Source organism: Anabrus simplex, chromosome 4, assembly GCF_040414725.1.
Source record: "Anabrus simplex isolate iqAnaSimp1 chromosome 4, ASM4041472v1, whole genome shotgun sequence".
NCBI classification, from domain to species: domain Eukaryota; kingdom Metazoa; phylum Arthropoda; class Insecta; order Orthoptera; family Tettigoniidae; genus Anabrus; species Anabrus simplex.
Window position 1 is genome coordinate 289299540 of NC_090268.1, and position 14806 is coordinate 289314345.

Sequence of the window (14806 nt, forward strand, 5' to 3'; positions counted from 1 at the left end):
AAAAAAAAGGAAAGATTTTACATAAAATTTACCATGATTTTCTTTCCTTTGAACTCCAGCATTATGCACGACCTCCCAACCTCTTGGCCGGCACCTCTGCAAGCAAATAAATGGGTTACTGAACGAAACAATTCCAAAAATGCTTCACTAAAAGCTATACATTGAACAAATAACACGCTCATACAAGGGTCTGATGAGCAAGAGATCACTCTCCTCGGCGGGTACTTGTGAATCACTTTTCCTTTTAGCAGTCATGTTTGATCTTCTCTGTTATAAATATATTAAACTAACAAGAAAACTGTGAACGAAACGCCCGCTAATCACACGTCCCAGTCATCACACATTTTGTAAACAAACACACGTTAGTTATTTCAGTGTTGCCATTAGTTAATGCTAATAATCCCATTAAAGACAAGTAAATTCCCAATTAGCAGATTTAAACACCATTTTTCTTTCCACATAATAGTCCACTATACTTGAGGAATAATCAGGATTGAAAATTATCAATGCTGTGATCGCCGTTTAGTTTGGAAACACTGTATGTACAGTGTAATTTTCGAAAGATAGGTCGTATATTTCTTTTAAACAGAGGACAGGCACTTTGGTTGGGAAGAAACAAATGAATTTGATAAAAACACAATGTTTACAATATAGTTAAATAAATAATTTCCCTTAACACATTTCAAGGTACAGATCAAAGAGGATAGAATAGAACTCCAGAGTTTTAAATACCTCGAGTGGCATGAGCGGGTAAACATAAACTGTCTTAGCTTTGTGTCTTAGAGGTTATGGGTTGATTTGTAAATCACATAATTAAATATCGAGAATTAAACACAAACATATGCGATCTTAGTTCTAATCATAATGTAAATAAAAATATTTCCCAATGTATAATAATTATATATATATACATGGATCATATGTCTTGTGTTTTATAGTGATTCAAAAGTGAAGTCCACTCGTCAAGCTTATGGGATATACGCCCAACAAGTGGGATTTTGCAGCACCATTGTAAAGATTAATCATTACTGGTAAATGTAAGTAAGACATTTTTTTTTTAATCTAGCGTAAAATATAACTTACAATGTCCTAACCTCACTGGTCACTTATTTTATTTGGCGTATAAATATATCACCCCTCATTCACCAAGTATATGTATACAGTAAGCATGGTCGCCATGTGCTCTTCTTGTCATTTGTAGTGTTCTGTTGAATACATCAGGTAATTGTATCAAAACACAGCAATTTCGCACCTCTACTCGTTCCTTGTACCCTAATTTATTTACACAGAAAAGCGCACAATGTGCAGGGGTATAAACTTAATCACTACAAAGTTTTGTCAGAGAATACGGTCTCTTCGGGCACTCCAGTGCGTGGTAACGACCACAGAACTTCTCACACCATCGACATACACAGTCATGGTTCGGATTGTGAAATCTAGGTACAACACATGCCTTGTGATGGAAGCCATGGACAGCTGCACGGGTCACTGTATGTCTGTACCCTAATGAATATATCTAATATTTCACGGCACCAACAAATGAATTGGCAGTGATCAGCCTCTTTACCTAACGCTCTAGATTTGGTGTGGTAGGTTGCAGCCAGTAAGTTTTGTAGATGGATTTTTAATAATAATATGATCAATTTTGCATAACGTGCATTTAGTTCTTACAGAAACTTGCCAAAGAGTTTTGTCTTTTGTTGCTCAGTATCAGATGATATCGGTCACAGTAGGCTCTGCATATACACTTGCAGTTATCGTCAGGTCGTGGAATTTATCTGTTAGGTATATCCGATGATGGAAACCGTGTACGACATGTCTTGTCAATACATAACGTAGATCATACCTGGCTTGTGTCCATTCCCTATATTTCATTGCATCCGTTGAATAAAACGCTGGCCATATCTCTTGTATCTTCTTATTGAGTTCCTGCAGTGCATCCATGTAGGCTTTGCTAACTGGTAGAAGCAGGTTGAGGCGGAGGTCTTCGATGAAAAATTGCTCTCTTGCCAGTGCATATGTAAGTCAGGATAATGTGTACTTTGACAGACATGTGCTCTTTTGAGGAAATTGGCTTTGACTTTTTCTATGTCTTTGAAATTTTTCTTCTTTAGGTGTGTCCAGATGGTTTCCAGTGCCTATGTTATGATGGGAGCAATTTTTAAGCGAAACAGTGTGGTAGCTGTGGGCAGGGATCTGCCTAGTTGTCTTAGGTTCTTTATGCTATTAATTGCCGTCTTTGCTGCGATGGTTCATTCTTTTATGTGAAGGTCATAGACATCTTCACTCGTCTGACGTGTGTTCCCTAAGTATTTGAAATACGGTACGTTCTTCATCGGAATATTCATATACATGATGATGTAATTTGCTGATAGTCTGCCTCCTCTTCTGAATGTCATTTTTACTGTTTTGCTACTGTTTATAGTAAGCTCATTCTTTTCTGCCCATGTTGTAAGTTTGCTGAAGGCTGTTCGAATGTTTTCCAAGTTTTGTGATACAATGACCATGTTGTCTGCGTAAGCATAGATTTTCACATTTTCTGTGTGTATTTCTCTAGGTACTTCTGCGGTGGGTATTATGAAAAGTAGAGGACTCAAGGGATTGCCTTGTAGCACTCCATTTGTTTGGTTTGTAGGGTCTGTTGTGGATAATCTGTTGTCTATTGACAGGATATTTTATATCAATCTTGTTACTTGGTTCTTTCCAACGATTCTTTCTAATTTCTCCATTATAAGTTTTCTATTTAACAAGTCAAAGGCTTTTGTGAAGTCTATAAATATTGCATGAAGTTCCCCTCTTGGGAGTTCCAACACTGTTTCTATGTCTTTCTGCAAACAACTTACTGCTTGGATTGTGAATTTCTGTTTGGTGAAACCAAATTGTTGTTCAGGGATTGCGTGAGATGTCATTTTGCTAACTCTTTTGGCCAGGAGGCCTGTCAGAATTTTCAGTGGAGAGCATTCCAGAGCTATCCCTCTGTAGGAGTTCAGGTCCCTGGAATCCCCTTTTCCTTTGTATAGTACCTTTTAATATTTTAATATTAATATTTAATATTAATATTTTTAATATTCATTATTCCTTGTGGTGGAAATAGGGACCACTCTTTTAACCAGCTGACGGTGGAGTTGAAGCAGGAGGATATTGTCTTCGTGGCAGTCTTTCAAGCATGTTGTCAAGACTTAAGACGTGAGCATTGCTGTTTGACATCCTCATGAATTAGTAGTTCCTTGTTCTTCAGCATCTTAGACCAAAGATGAAACAGGACCTTCTATCTTCTGATGTGTAGAGGTAGTATATTACTGAGCTCCAGTGACCATTGGATTGGTGTAGCACTAAGTGTACCGGTGATGATGCGCTGGATGTAGACACAGTTAAGCCAAACACCTGAACAGTATTCTGCTGTAGAATAAATCAAAGCCAAAGCATTTGTCTGTGAAGTATTTCCATCTGCTCCCAAAGAGGTTCCTGCCAGATGCTGGAGAAGGTTGTTACGTGTTTTTATTTTGTCGGCAGGGTTTTTTTTTTTTTTTTTTTTTTTTTGCAAATTATTATTGTATTTAAGAGACCCATCCATGTTACTCTAAGATACTTTGGAGTGGAATACTCTTGGATGGTAGTTTGCTTGTGAATTGTTCAGATGAAATGTTGAAGTCACTTTTTTTTTTTTTTTTTTTTTTTTTCCTGTGGCTTAGGGTAAAGATGCCATCTTTGAAAATAATCACCCAGTAACTGGGAGGTCTTGATTAAGAACTGTTTCAGCCTCTGTGAATTTGTTTCTTTGAATTGTGAGGCAGATATCATATGAATTTATGGGCAGATTAACGTAAATAAATAAATAATTACTGGATTAAAGCCACTATGTTTATTTAATGAAGCCGAGCTTTCGCCAAATTGCATTGGCCTTCATCAGGTCAAGTTAAATTCTGCTTCCAACAGTGAGCAAAGAAATCCAAAGAAACGTGGAAGTCATGGCCGTACTATCCACGGCCTACCCCACTAATAGGTCTCAAGGATCTACGTACTGTAATTCACCGCCCTCTGTCGACGGTTTCGTTCGTGCGTCCCGCTGTTCCATGGTGGTGTTATGCAAGTATTTCTGCAGTACAGGTCTCCATGTATTTGATAACTTGAAGCCGTTTTCCCTGTTGATGTTATTTGGGCGCAGCTCTATCTCTATGGCTTCTCTTATCAGTCGAGCGTAGAAGTCTTTTACAGATATGTTTTGTACAGCATGAACTTGCAAGCTTGGGGAAATGAGTCATCCCAAAGTAATTGACAAACGGAGTGGTACAATTTTGATGCAGCTTGTATTCTATTTCTCACATTTCTTGCAGCCAACACATTAAGCGCAGTGAGAAAGGAAACAACCCAAACTTGAAATACAACCAGTTCATTTCTCAGATTGCAAAATTTTCAAATGGTTAGCATTCTAGGGCTAAAGGCAAATGAGTAAGAGTTTCATGAAAGTACTTTCAAGATTACTTGGTCTTGCAGTGTATAACTTGAATTTATTTTAATGATCAATATACTTGACATTTTGCCATTATATGTTGTTTCTTTTTAGGTTCAGATGACCTGTTAACAATGAAACAAAATGGAACTGTCAAGAGTGAACCAGCTGATGGATTCTGTGATGTAAGTTGATGTTATGATGATGATGATGATGATGATGATGATTATTATTATTATTATTATTATTATTATTATTATTATTATTATTATTATTATTATTATTATTATTATTATTCTGAGGTATCTGTGGAACAGCAGAGGTGAAAGAAGGTGCTGGGATGAATGGGTCTAACTACTTTGTCAAAATATGGAATAAAATTTCATTAAAAGGTTATATTTTCGAAAATGACAAAACTTAACAATTTTCACATAGAATTTCCAAATTTAACAAATAACAAGAAGTCAACAACTAGCCGACAATCAGGTACAAGGCCAGGAACAGACAAGATTCAGAACAATTCTGGGCCTTACGCCCCTCGCTTTACAATTCCCTTGAGCTCCTAGCTCAAATATACCAAGCACAATACATTCAAGGGCAGAAAACCCCTTCATTCAAGGAGCATTTGCTCCAAATTACAATGTCAGGCCTCCTAGAGGCACTTTACCACACAAGAAAAGAGCTGACACGCTCTCAGTTTTCAAGCCTCTTCAAGGCAATAGCAGACTTTACAATAGCTTGCCAACAAGGCACAATTTTGCACGTTATAAATTTCATATTAGAGCCCGTATTGTCAAAGTATCAACTTGTGAAAGTTTAGATTTTATAATTCCACCTTTGCAATACTGTACAGTATTGTAAAGGTGGAAAGGTGGAATTATAAAATCTAAACTTTCACAAGTTAACAAGGCACAACTTACAAAATTGAAACGGGGGTACCTCGTACCCAACCTACTGGGCCTAGTAGAAAAAGAATAGGATAAGTAAATGACCCGAAAAACCTAAAGGAATGGAGGTGTGTATTTGCACACCTCCACATCCATTCTTAAAACCTAAGAGGCACTCGGCCGATGAAACAGGGGCTGTTCCCAAACTATGGAGGTGACTCTTATAAGAAAAATTTAAGACATTATAGAAGAAAACCAGTTACGAAACGTAGTCACCTCAAACCAATATGAAGGGGAGCTCGAGAGGGTAAAGCACTCTCTATCCCCGCTTTACAGTTAAAGATATTTACATAAGCCGGCGAAAATTACATTACAGAAAAGTAGGTTGCATGGTAAAAGTTTTGGACTTTCCTGAGGTTTAAACTGCTGAGCTAGCAAGAAATACAGATGTTAAATGGCCATTACCTTACTGAAGAGCTGCTGCCAGATGAAAGAGGCGCTCCCGCCTCCTTCTTTTACGTCCGCACTCTAGGTTAGTTGTTGATGAAGTGGCCGAGAGACAAGAAAATCAGCATTTTTTTATACCCTCGGGGAAAGTTCGAGACCTTTCATGAATAAAACAGCCACACCCACTTAATTTATTGGTCAGTATAGAAGGTACATTCAAAATCGAAGAAGAAAGACATGATTGGTCAAAAATTAATTACAGAAATTCTGGATTGGCTAAGTTCAAAACTGGCGGAAAGAAAAGATTAATATTGCCAACCCACAAATGAAAGAATGAAATTTCGTAAGGAAAAAACTTATGAGTACAAAATTTCTTCAAGAAGGTTCCTTCACTTAGCACCAGGGTGCATGATCATAGTTTTTAGGCAGTGACATCTATGAGAGAATGTCCAAACTTCTTGATAAATAGTAAACAAAAACACGTCGAAATTCACTGACATCTTCTGAGAAAACTTATGAGTTGATCCAGTTTTTAAGTTCAGAGTTTCTCCTGTAGAGGAGGATTTATTGGTGCAAGATTTAAAGATGCGGCGTAGGGGTACAATTATTATTATTATTATTATTATTATTATTATTATTATTATTATTATTATTATTATTATTATTATTATTATTATTATTATTATTATTATTATTATTGTTGTTGTTGTTGTTGTTGTTGTTGTTGTTGTTGTTGTTGTTGCCTAATATAATAGTGATCAACACAAAAATGACTGATTTCATAAAAGTGAACTTTTAAAAAAAGAAATTGGAAGCGTTTAGTTATTTGTGCAAAACATTTAAATTATCATTGTAGTTCCCTCACTTCTCTGTTTTTCTTCTTTTTTTCATACTTCCTTTCTTCTCCTACCCATCAATCGCAACAAAAGCTCCGTGATGTATGACATCACTGTACAAGCTTAAAAAATGCCACAATCTTCTCAAAAATAAACTGCAAGACCAAAGAGATTTCTTTACATGGGACTATCAGTGTATATCTGAGAGTGGGAGACTTAACACTAATGATATAGTCAGTGTGTATAATTCAGGTGGTTCTCTTTGTTACGGCAGTAGAGTCTTAAGTGGAAGAATTGAGAACTAATTATTTCATAGTCACCTGTAGAGGAAAGTACAGTGAATCTGTGGTACTATGTTACATTTTACTTGTTCCAAGCGTGTTCTTTGTCATTATTCAAGTTTTAATAAGCGCAAGGCTTAGGTCTATACATTCTTATAAATCTTGTGTTTGTGCAGGCGTTTAATACTGTGCTAGCCTTCGAACATGAAAGACAATAAAAAACGAAAGTGTGATGACCAATCAAAGCAGGCTAAATTGACTCAGTTCTTCACAACTCCCATAGGTATTTAGAGAGTACGGGAGAAAACAAAGACACAGAAAATACCTTAAGAAAGTGGAAGGACAGCTGGGTACATGGACGCACTTGCAAAGGAACTTGAGAAACTTGGCATTTCAGAATTGTTGTTTGTTTCAGAGCTAGTTGGCATTGGAACAGATGATGCTACTTCTCTGGTTGGTGCACATTAGACAAAATTTGTAACTGTTAGGTTCTTCACCCTGTCAAAACTAATTTAAAACAAATAAAATTTCAAAAATACCTGAAAAAGAAAACATATAATAACAGATTATACCCGAAAACGACACAAGTTGGAATTGGTTTTCAGGTTTAACGTGGAATAGAGAAGAGGTGGATTTGCTTTAATTTTTCTGGCTGAGTATACCAGATTTTTATTTATGAAATAATCTTTGATGTTCTCTTTCCATCATTTGCATGTTAACTAATATGTTACCAGCCTGACTTTCACTATTATGGATTTTGTTCTTGACTTGTTTTGCAGAGTTTTAATGTTTGAAAATGCAGCTGCTTGCTTCCCATTCTTTCTGTATTTTTCAGTCTCCTCTGCAATTTCTTTTGCCCATTTTTTTCCTCTGCATTTATTTGTGATATTCTTTGTTCGTCTGTGGGCTTTCATATTATTTGTTTCTCTATGTATATTCCAGTTCTCTCTTGATTGTCATCATCACGGGGCCCTTACCTGAGTCTTGGTATTGCTTCCACTTCCTTGTGCCATGCTCCTTACTTTCATCTATCCTATCCGACCTCCCTTGGTCAGCTCTTGTTCTTTTCTGACCCCAGCGTTATTAGGTATCGAGGCCTAGGGAGGCTTTCATTTTCACGCCCTTCGTGGCCCTTGTCTTCCTTTGGCCGATTCCTTGATTTTTCAGTGTCGGATCCCTTCTATTTTTTCTCTCTGATTAGTATAAGATGGTTCCTAGTTGTACTTCCTATTAAAACAATAATCACCACCACCATCACTTCCTTCCTCCACATCAGGTTTCTCTCACTCTGGTAGTATGCATTTCTGTGTTAAATCCTTTTACTGCAGCCCTGCATCCTGCATCAGTTTACTTTGCAAGTACTTGAAGCTCTCCACATTTTCAAGGTTCTGTACCCATATTTTTATAATTTTTATAATTTCTTTCCATTCCCTTCCTCCTCTAGGGAACACCAATGTCTTACTATTTTCCATGCTGATTCTCATTCCATAATTTTGAATAATCTCACTCAGTATGTTGAGCTGCCTGTGTACTTACTCTGTGTTTGCTCCCCACACCACAAATCATCTGCAAGCAACATTACTTTCAGCTTCCTGTCTCCATATTTTACCTTTGTCTCCTTCACAATTCCATCCATAACCACCACACTTCCTTGTCATAGTCCAGTTTCATTCCAAAACTGTTTTGTCCTTGCCACACATGTCTGGATCCTGGTGCAATGATTTTTGTACATTTCTTGCACATTCTCTATCATTTGTTTGTGCAGTTTTCTGAACATCAGTTTGAGCACAATTGCTGTATTTGTAAACAAGCATTACAGGCTGATCTATTTAATTTTATTTCGTAGTTTTCCATTTGGTGCAAGTTATTTATTTCTATATATATTGGTATTTTGTTCATTATTTATCTTTCTAGTACAGTGTGTGTCTAAATTTGACATCTTCATTACGGAAAATTAGTAATGAAGTATGGCAAAATTTGTTGGAAGATGAAAGTGAAGGATCTGACTTTAAGGATACTGAGAATAATCCAACAGGTTCCGAGTTGAATTCGAAATGTGTATCAGCTATTTCTTCGCATCAAATATGGGAAGTGATGACGAGCCTGCCATACAGCAACCTATCGAAACAACAGGGCATAAGGTCATGCCTCCTGAATATACCTAAGATCAGAGTGATAAACTTTTGCTAGTGAATTACAGGTTTATTATTGACAATCTGTATATCTCAATTTGTTAGAGAAATTTTTGAGTTTAGTGTAAATTAATATGATCAGAAGTTTTATTATTATTTTGAATTTTGGAATTACACTTCAACAGACTGTACATTTTTCTACTCGAAACATTTACACAATTTTGTGTCGACAAGACAATCCTCGGTGTATTAGGTTTTTCTTAGATATATAAAACTGTTAGCTTTTTAATTGAATCGTTTGTTGCAGAAACAGCCCTTCTCCACTTTTTGACACTATATGAGTTATTAATACTGCCATGATTAATGCACAAAGGCCTACCATTTTCTGCAGAAGAAACACTTCTACCATATATCTCTGCCTGACAGTCGCGAATGAAAGTTTCCGTTTTGTGCAGAAAGAACACTTATCCTGGAGAGGTGTTGTTTTTACTTCAAACCAGCCCGCTTCACAAAATAGTACTGGTGGAAGACAATCTTCAAGAAGTCAGCTCTTTCACTTGAGTCGCTAGGAAGAGGTGTGAAAAGAGATGCAAAAGTCGCGTTTCATATACTGTAAATCAATTTATGGAGTTTCAGTATGAGGCAAATCATGTCTTAGGAAAATACTGTATTGATGGACTGTGCATTCATACTTTCAAGTTGCTTATTTCTGCAACCCGTCTCCCTGTGTCACCAACTAGATTTGCTTATCCACAAGGCTGTGTTTCATTAAATGAAAAGAAATTAGCAGACATAAAGAAGTTGGAATCTTACATACCAGAAGAACACCATGAGTTTTATAATGAACTGTTTGCATGGACAACATCAGCGCAATAGAAATGAGAAGCATTGTTCAAAGAGAAGAGACTTACATGTTACCTGTATTATATTGTGTTGTTTTGTTTTATATATATTTTGAACTTTGGAAAGGGACATAAAAGGAGTATTCTTCTGTTTATTTTTCTATACCATGTGGTCTAATCATAATATGTGCAAATAAGTAAGTCTTACAAATAACTATTAAATAATGGGTTTAAACACTGTATTTCCTCGGTACAAATAAAGTTCCTTTTGCAATCGAAATGATGTTAAAATCAATGTTGCACTTCCTTATATTCTCATTAATGATGTTTGTTGCAGAAACAGCACATCTCCACCATTTTCAACAAAGTCTGTAAAGAAACATATTGGACTAATTCATTCAAACAACCTATCTGTCATAGTTATTTCAACAGTAGAATAAGCACAATAAATATCGGAAGGATAGAAATGACATTACACACTAAAGACAGTTTTTCCTATTTTCTGAACAATTTGGTACGTTGGAGAAGTGTCGTTTCTGAAACAAACGATTCAATTGTTTCCCCTTTATGAAACCTTTTTAAATCTAATTTCACTTTTAATGGCACAGACTTCCATTTGCTTTTAGTACTCATAATGAAACATAATATAACAGCACTGCTCACAACCACTATGAACTGCACACTGTTGTATGCAGCAAGTCTGACACACAAGCACTGATAACATGGCAAGAATAAGCAGGGAATGAAATGCTGTACAAAAGTAATGTTAAATTAGTGAAAAGAAAAGTTCAAATATGGCTTGGATTTCATGGAGCCTTCGATTTCCAAGATGGATGAGCAAGACTCTACTGTACTCCTTTACCTCACTCATTTGGTACCATTTTTCTTTCCAAATACAGATAAATAGCCAATACAGCCATTGCAATCGAACTGGTCCTGTTGCTTTTATCATTTCCATATACTGTACAATTCATCTAATCCCTCTGCTTTTCCCACTTTCATTTGTGTGACAACAGTTTCTACCTCTTCCATTGTAATTTCACCCTTGAATTCTCTCTCCTCACACTTTACCTCTACCATCTCGTTTACACCCCTTCTCACATTCATGAGTTCATCAAAGTAATCCTTCCATCTCTTTGTTATCTCCTCTGGTTGTGTTATTATTTCTCCTTTTCTCCCTTTCACCAGCTTTGTGTAGTCCAAGCAAATGGCTGTGCAGTTTAAATTACCTAGACATCAGCTTGCATTCAGAAGATAGTGGGTTCGAACCCCATTGTCGTCAGCCCTGGAGATGGTTTTCTGTGGTTTTCCCTTTTTACACCAGGCAAATGCTGGGGCTGTACCTTAATAAAGGCCATGGTCACTTCCTTCCCACTCGTAGCCCTTTCCTGTCCCATCGTTGCAGTAATTTAATGCCTCAAACCTCATGTATAATACCGGTACTTGAAGTTGTCTTCTTGAATCTATGTTGCATTTAGTCATGACTAGGTGATGGTCAATATCAACTGTGTAACTGGGACTGGGTAACTGTGACTTGACTTAATGTGATTTCTGTATCAGCAAGGAGAGGCATCCACCCATTTTCAACGAGCTTCAATGTACCTGTTGGGGGACACTCAACATAAATCCCCCTGTGGGTGGGGGCGGTAGAATAATACCCACGGTATCCCCTGCCTGTCGTAAGAGGCAAATAAGAGGGACCCCAGGGGCTCTGAACTTTGGAGCATGGGTTGGCGACCACGGGGCCCTCAGCTGAGTCCTGGCATTGCTTCCACTTACTTGTACCAGGTTCCTCACTTTCATCTATCCTATTCGACCTCCCTTGGTTAACTCTTGTTCTTTTCCGACCCCAACGGTATTAGAGCATTCGAGGCTAAGGGAGTCCTTCATTTCCACATCCTTCATGGCCCTTGTCATTCTTTGGCCGATATCTTCTTATTTTGAAGTGTCGGATCCCTTCCATTTTTTCTCTCAGATTAGTGTTATATAGAGGATGGTTGCCTAGTTGTACTTCCTCTTAAAACGGTAATCACCACCACCACCACCACCACCACCACCACCACCACCACCACCACCACCACCACCACCACCACCACCACCACACTCAACAGTAATTCATGTATAAACTTATGCTTTTGTTTTTAAAAAGAATGAGGACAAATATCATGATGCAGGATTTGCTTCAAACCAAGTGGAGGTGATAGAACACTAAAAGGCAAACACATTTTACTTAAACATGTCAGGTCTGCAACCTAATACTTCTCGAAAAATTGGTGAATCCCCCCGCCCCGCTTTCAATGCATCTCAAATATACTTGAAGAGTTACAATACAGTCAAGGAGAGCGGTGGCTGAGTGGTCACCATACTTGTCTATGAACCTTGATGATGTGAATTTGAGTCTCACCATAGCTATATTTTTTTGTGCAAAATAATTTTTTTTTTTTTTTTTACTTGCTTTACGTTGCTCCGACACAGATAGGTCTTATGGCGACGATGGGACAGGGAAGGGCTAGGAGTGGGAAGGAAGCGGCCGTGGCCTTAATTAAGGTACAGCCCCAGCATTTGCCTGGTGTGAAAATGGGAAACCACGGAAAACCATTTTCAGGGCTGCCGACAGTGGGGTTCGAACCTACTATCTCCCGAATACTGGATACTCGCCGCACTTAAGCGACTACAGCTATCAAGCTCGGTAAAATAAATTATTAATTGAGGGAATGTGAAGTTAAAAATGTGAATAAAAATATTAGGGAAACTGCAGTGAACTTTATTTTCTATCTCAAATTAATACATATATATACATACCAGGCGGCTCATGAGCGCCGTACTTTCTATTTACAATCGTCCCGCACGCACTAGTGATGCATGGTATACCTAATCAGTTGATTTCAAAGGAGTGCTAAAACGTGCTGTATTGTGGATGCTGTGAAACAAATAGCAGTCATTTTACTGCACACATTCCATAACAGGGTGCATTTATAAATACGCCAAAGATGCAGAAAAGAAAATTTACTTACTTATTAAGTCATACTCTTGTAGACATTCCACTCTATAAAAGAGTTGTTTGTATGAAACAAAAAGTAATACTGTTCAGCGAAATACGTGTGTAGAAGGCAGACGTCTGTTTGGAGCTTCGGCTGCATTCTCACTAGATTCTCACCAGATTAAAATGATGTCTGTGTATTCGTCGTTGCAGAACACACTAGCCATTGCCAATATACAGACAACAAATGTTGTAGTGCTGCTGTACACTAGTACATACACCAGCCTAGTACTATGCGGTCGTAAATGAGGTTTACTAATCCAAGGGGTTGCATTAGATTGGTAGTGCTGAGGAACATGCTTAAAGCGACCGTCTGGTTGTTATCTCTTCATATTCTGATGTAACCTGCCTGCTGGCAGTAGTGCCCCTGGGAAATTCAGTTAATAGACATCCCATTCATCATTTGTGCATGCAGGACATTGTTAAGTAGAAAGTATGGCGCTCGCAAGAAAGAGAAAAAGATTTGTATGTTTGTATATTTGTTTGTAATGTATAAACTCAAAAACTACTGAACCAGTTTTAAAAATTCCTTCACCTATAGAAAGCTACACTACCAATGAGTAACATGGGCTGCATTTTATTTTGAAAACAATTAGAGATCCCTATGAAAATTTAAATAATCTATCTTTATGTCATTGTATGTATTACATCTCCTCCTAAACCACTGGAACGATTTCAACCAAATTTGGTACACTTATGACTTAGTATCAGGAGACAAATCGCGTGGGAATAAGACACCCCAAGCACCCTCAGAGGCGGGGGGGTGAGATATAGAATTAAAAAAATAGTGTCAAATCCATACTCTTTGGGGTTGTTGAGATGAATAGTGACATTCCAGATTTTTTTTATTGAAGTCCAAGTTCTGACCCCTTTGGGGTAGGGGCGATGGGAGTGTGAGATATAAAAATAATCAAAAATAGTGTTGAATCCATAGTTTTCAGGATCACTGAGTTGAATATTCACAATCTGGATTTTTTTAAAGTTCAGCCACCTTTGGAATGGGGAGTGAAGGGGGGGGGATATAAAAATAATCGAAAATTCTGTCAAATCCATACTTTTCAGGGTTGCTGAGATGAATAGTGACAATCCGGATTTTTTTGAAGTCCAAGTGCATCCCCCTTTGGGGTGATGGTAAGGGGGGTAATAAAAATAATAAAAAAATAGTGTTGAATTCATAGTTTTTGGGGTCGCTGAGATGAATAGTGCCACTCCATATTTTTTTTTGTTCAAGTTCATCCCTCTTTGTGGTGGAGGGCGTTGGGGTGAGTGAGATATAAAAATAAGCGAAAATAGTGTCAAATCCATACTTTTCAGAGTCGCTGAGATGAATGGTGAATTTCCGGATTTTTTAAAGTACAAGTTTTGCTCCCTTTGGGGTGGGGGGTGAGGGGGCAGTGAGATATAAAAATAATGGAAAATAGTGTCAAATCCATAGTTTTGGGGGTCGCTGAGATAAAAATGACTGATATAAATGTTGAATACATTGTTTACGAGGTCGCTGAGTTGAACTTCCGTTTAAGACGAAGTTCAGCCCCAGTCAGGAGAGGGGGGAGAACGGATGAAGAAAAGAATATGTCCAAAATGACCAAGTTTACGGACGTATGTGTGTTCTAGCATACCTCTCAACCAATTTTGGTACACATATGACTTACTATCTGGAAGAAATGTGAGGGTAAAATACCCCTAGCACCCCTAGGGGTGGGAGTGAATTATAAAAATACAGAAAGAGGGGTGACATAAACGACAAATATTAATGGACAGTCCACACTTTTCGTGTTCGCTGAGCTGAATAATGACACACCGGATGTCGTTTGAAGTCCATGTTCAGCTCCCATTGGCATGGAGATGAGAAGGTGTGGAAAAGAAAATGTCCAAAATGACCGAAATTACG

General features: G+C 37.6%; 2 protein-coding genes across 2 annotated transcripts in view; one reads left to right on the plus strand and one right to left on the minus strand.

Annotated features, from left to right (window-relative positions):
* The window catches only part of Cpsf73 (cleavage and polyadenylation specificity factor 73), a 139998-nt gene extending 139635 nt beyond the window's left edge, over positions 1-363 (minus strand). The window contains exons 1-2 of the mRNA XM_067145569.2: positions 185-363; positions 33-96 (exon numbers count right to left, since the gene is read on the minus strand). Of these exons, the coding sequence (XP_067001670.2) occupies positions 33-96; positions 185-255 (135 nt within the window). The 5' untranslated portion in view covers positions 256-363. The remainder of the gene's footprint in view (positions 1-32; positions 97-184) is intronic.
* A 247-nt stretch (positions 364-610) lies between these two features.
* LOC136871893 (uncharacterized) overlaps positions 611-14806 on the plus strand; it is a 98024-nt gene continuing 83828 nt past the window's right edge. Inside the window, exons 1-3 of the mRNA XM_067145571.2 lie at positions 611-750; positions 939-1037; positions 4565-4635. Of these exons, the coding sequence (XP_067001672.2) occupies positions 4585-4635 (51 nt within the window). The 5' untranslated portion in view covers positions 611-750; positions 939-1037; positions 4565-4584. The remainder of the gene's footprint in view (positions 751-938; positions 1038-4564; positions 4636-14806) is intronic.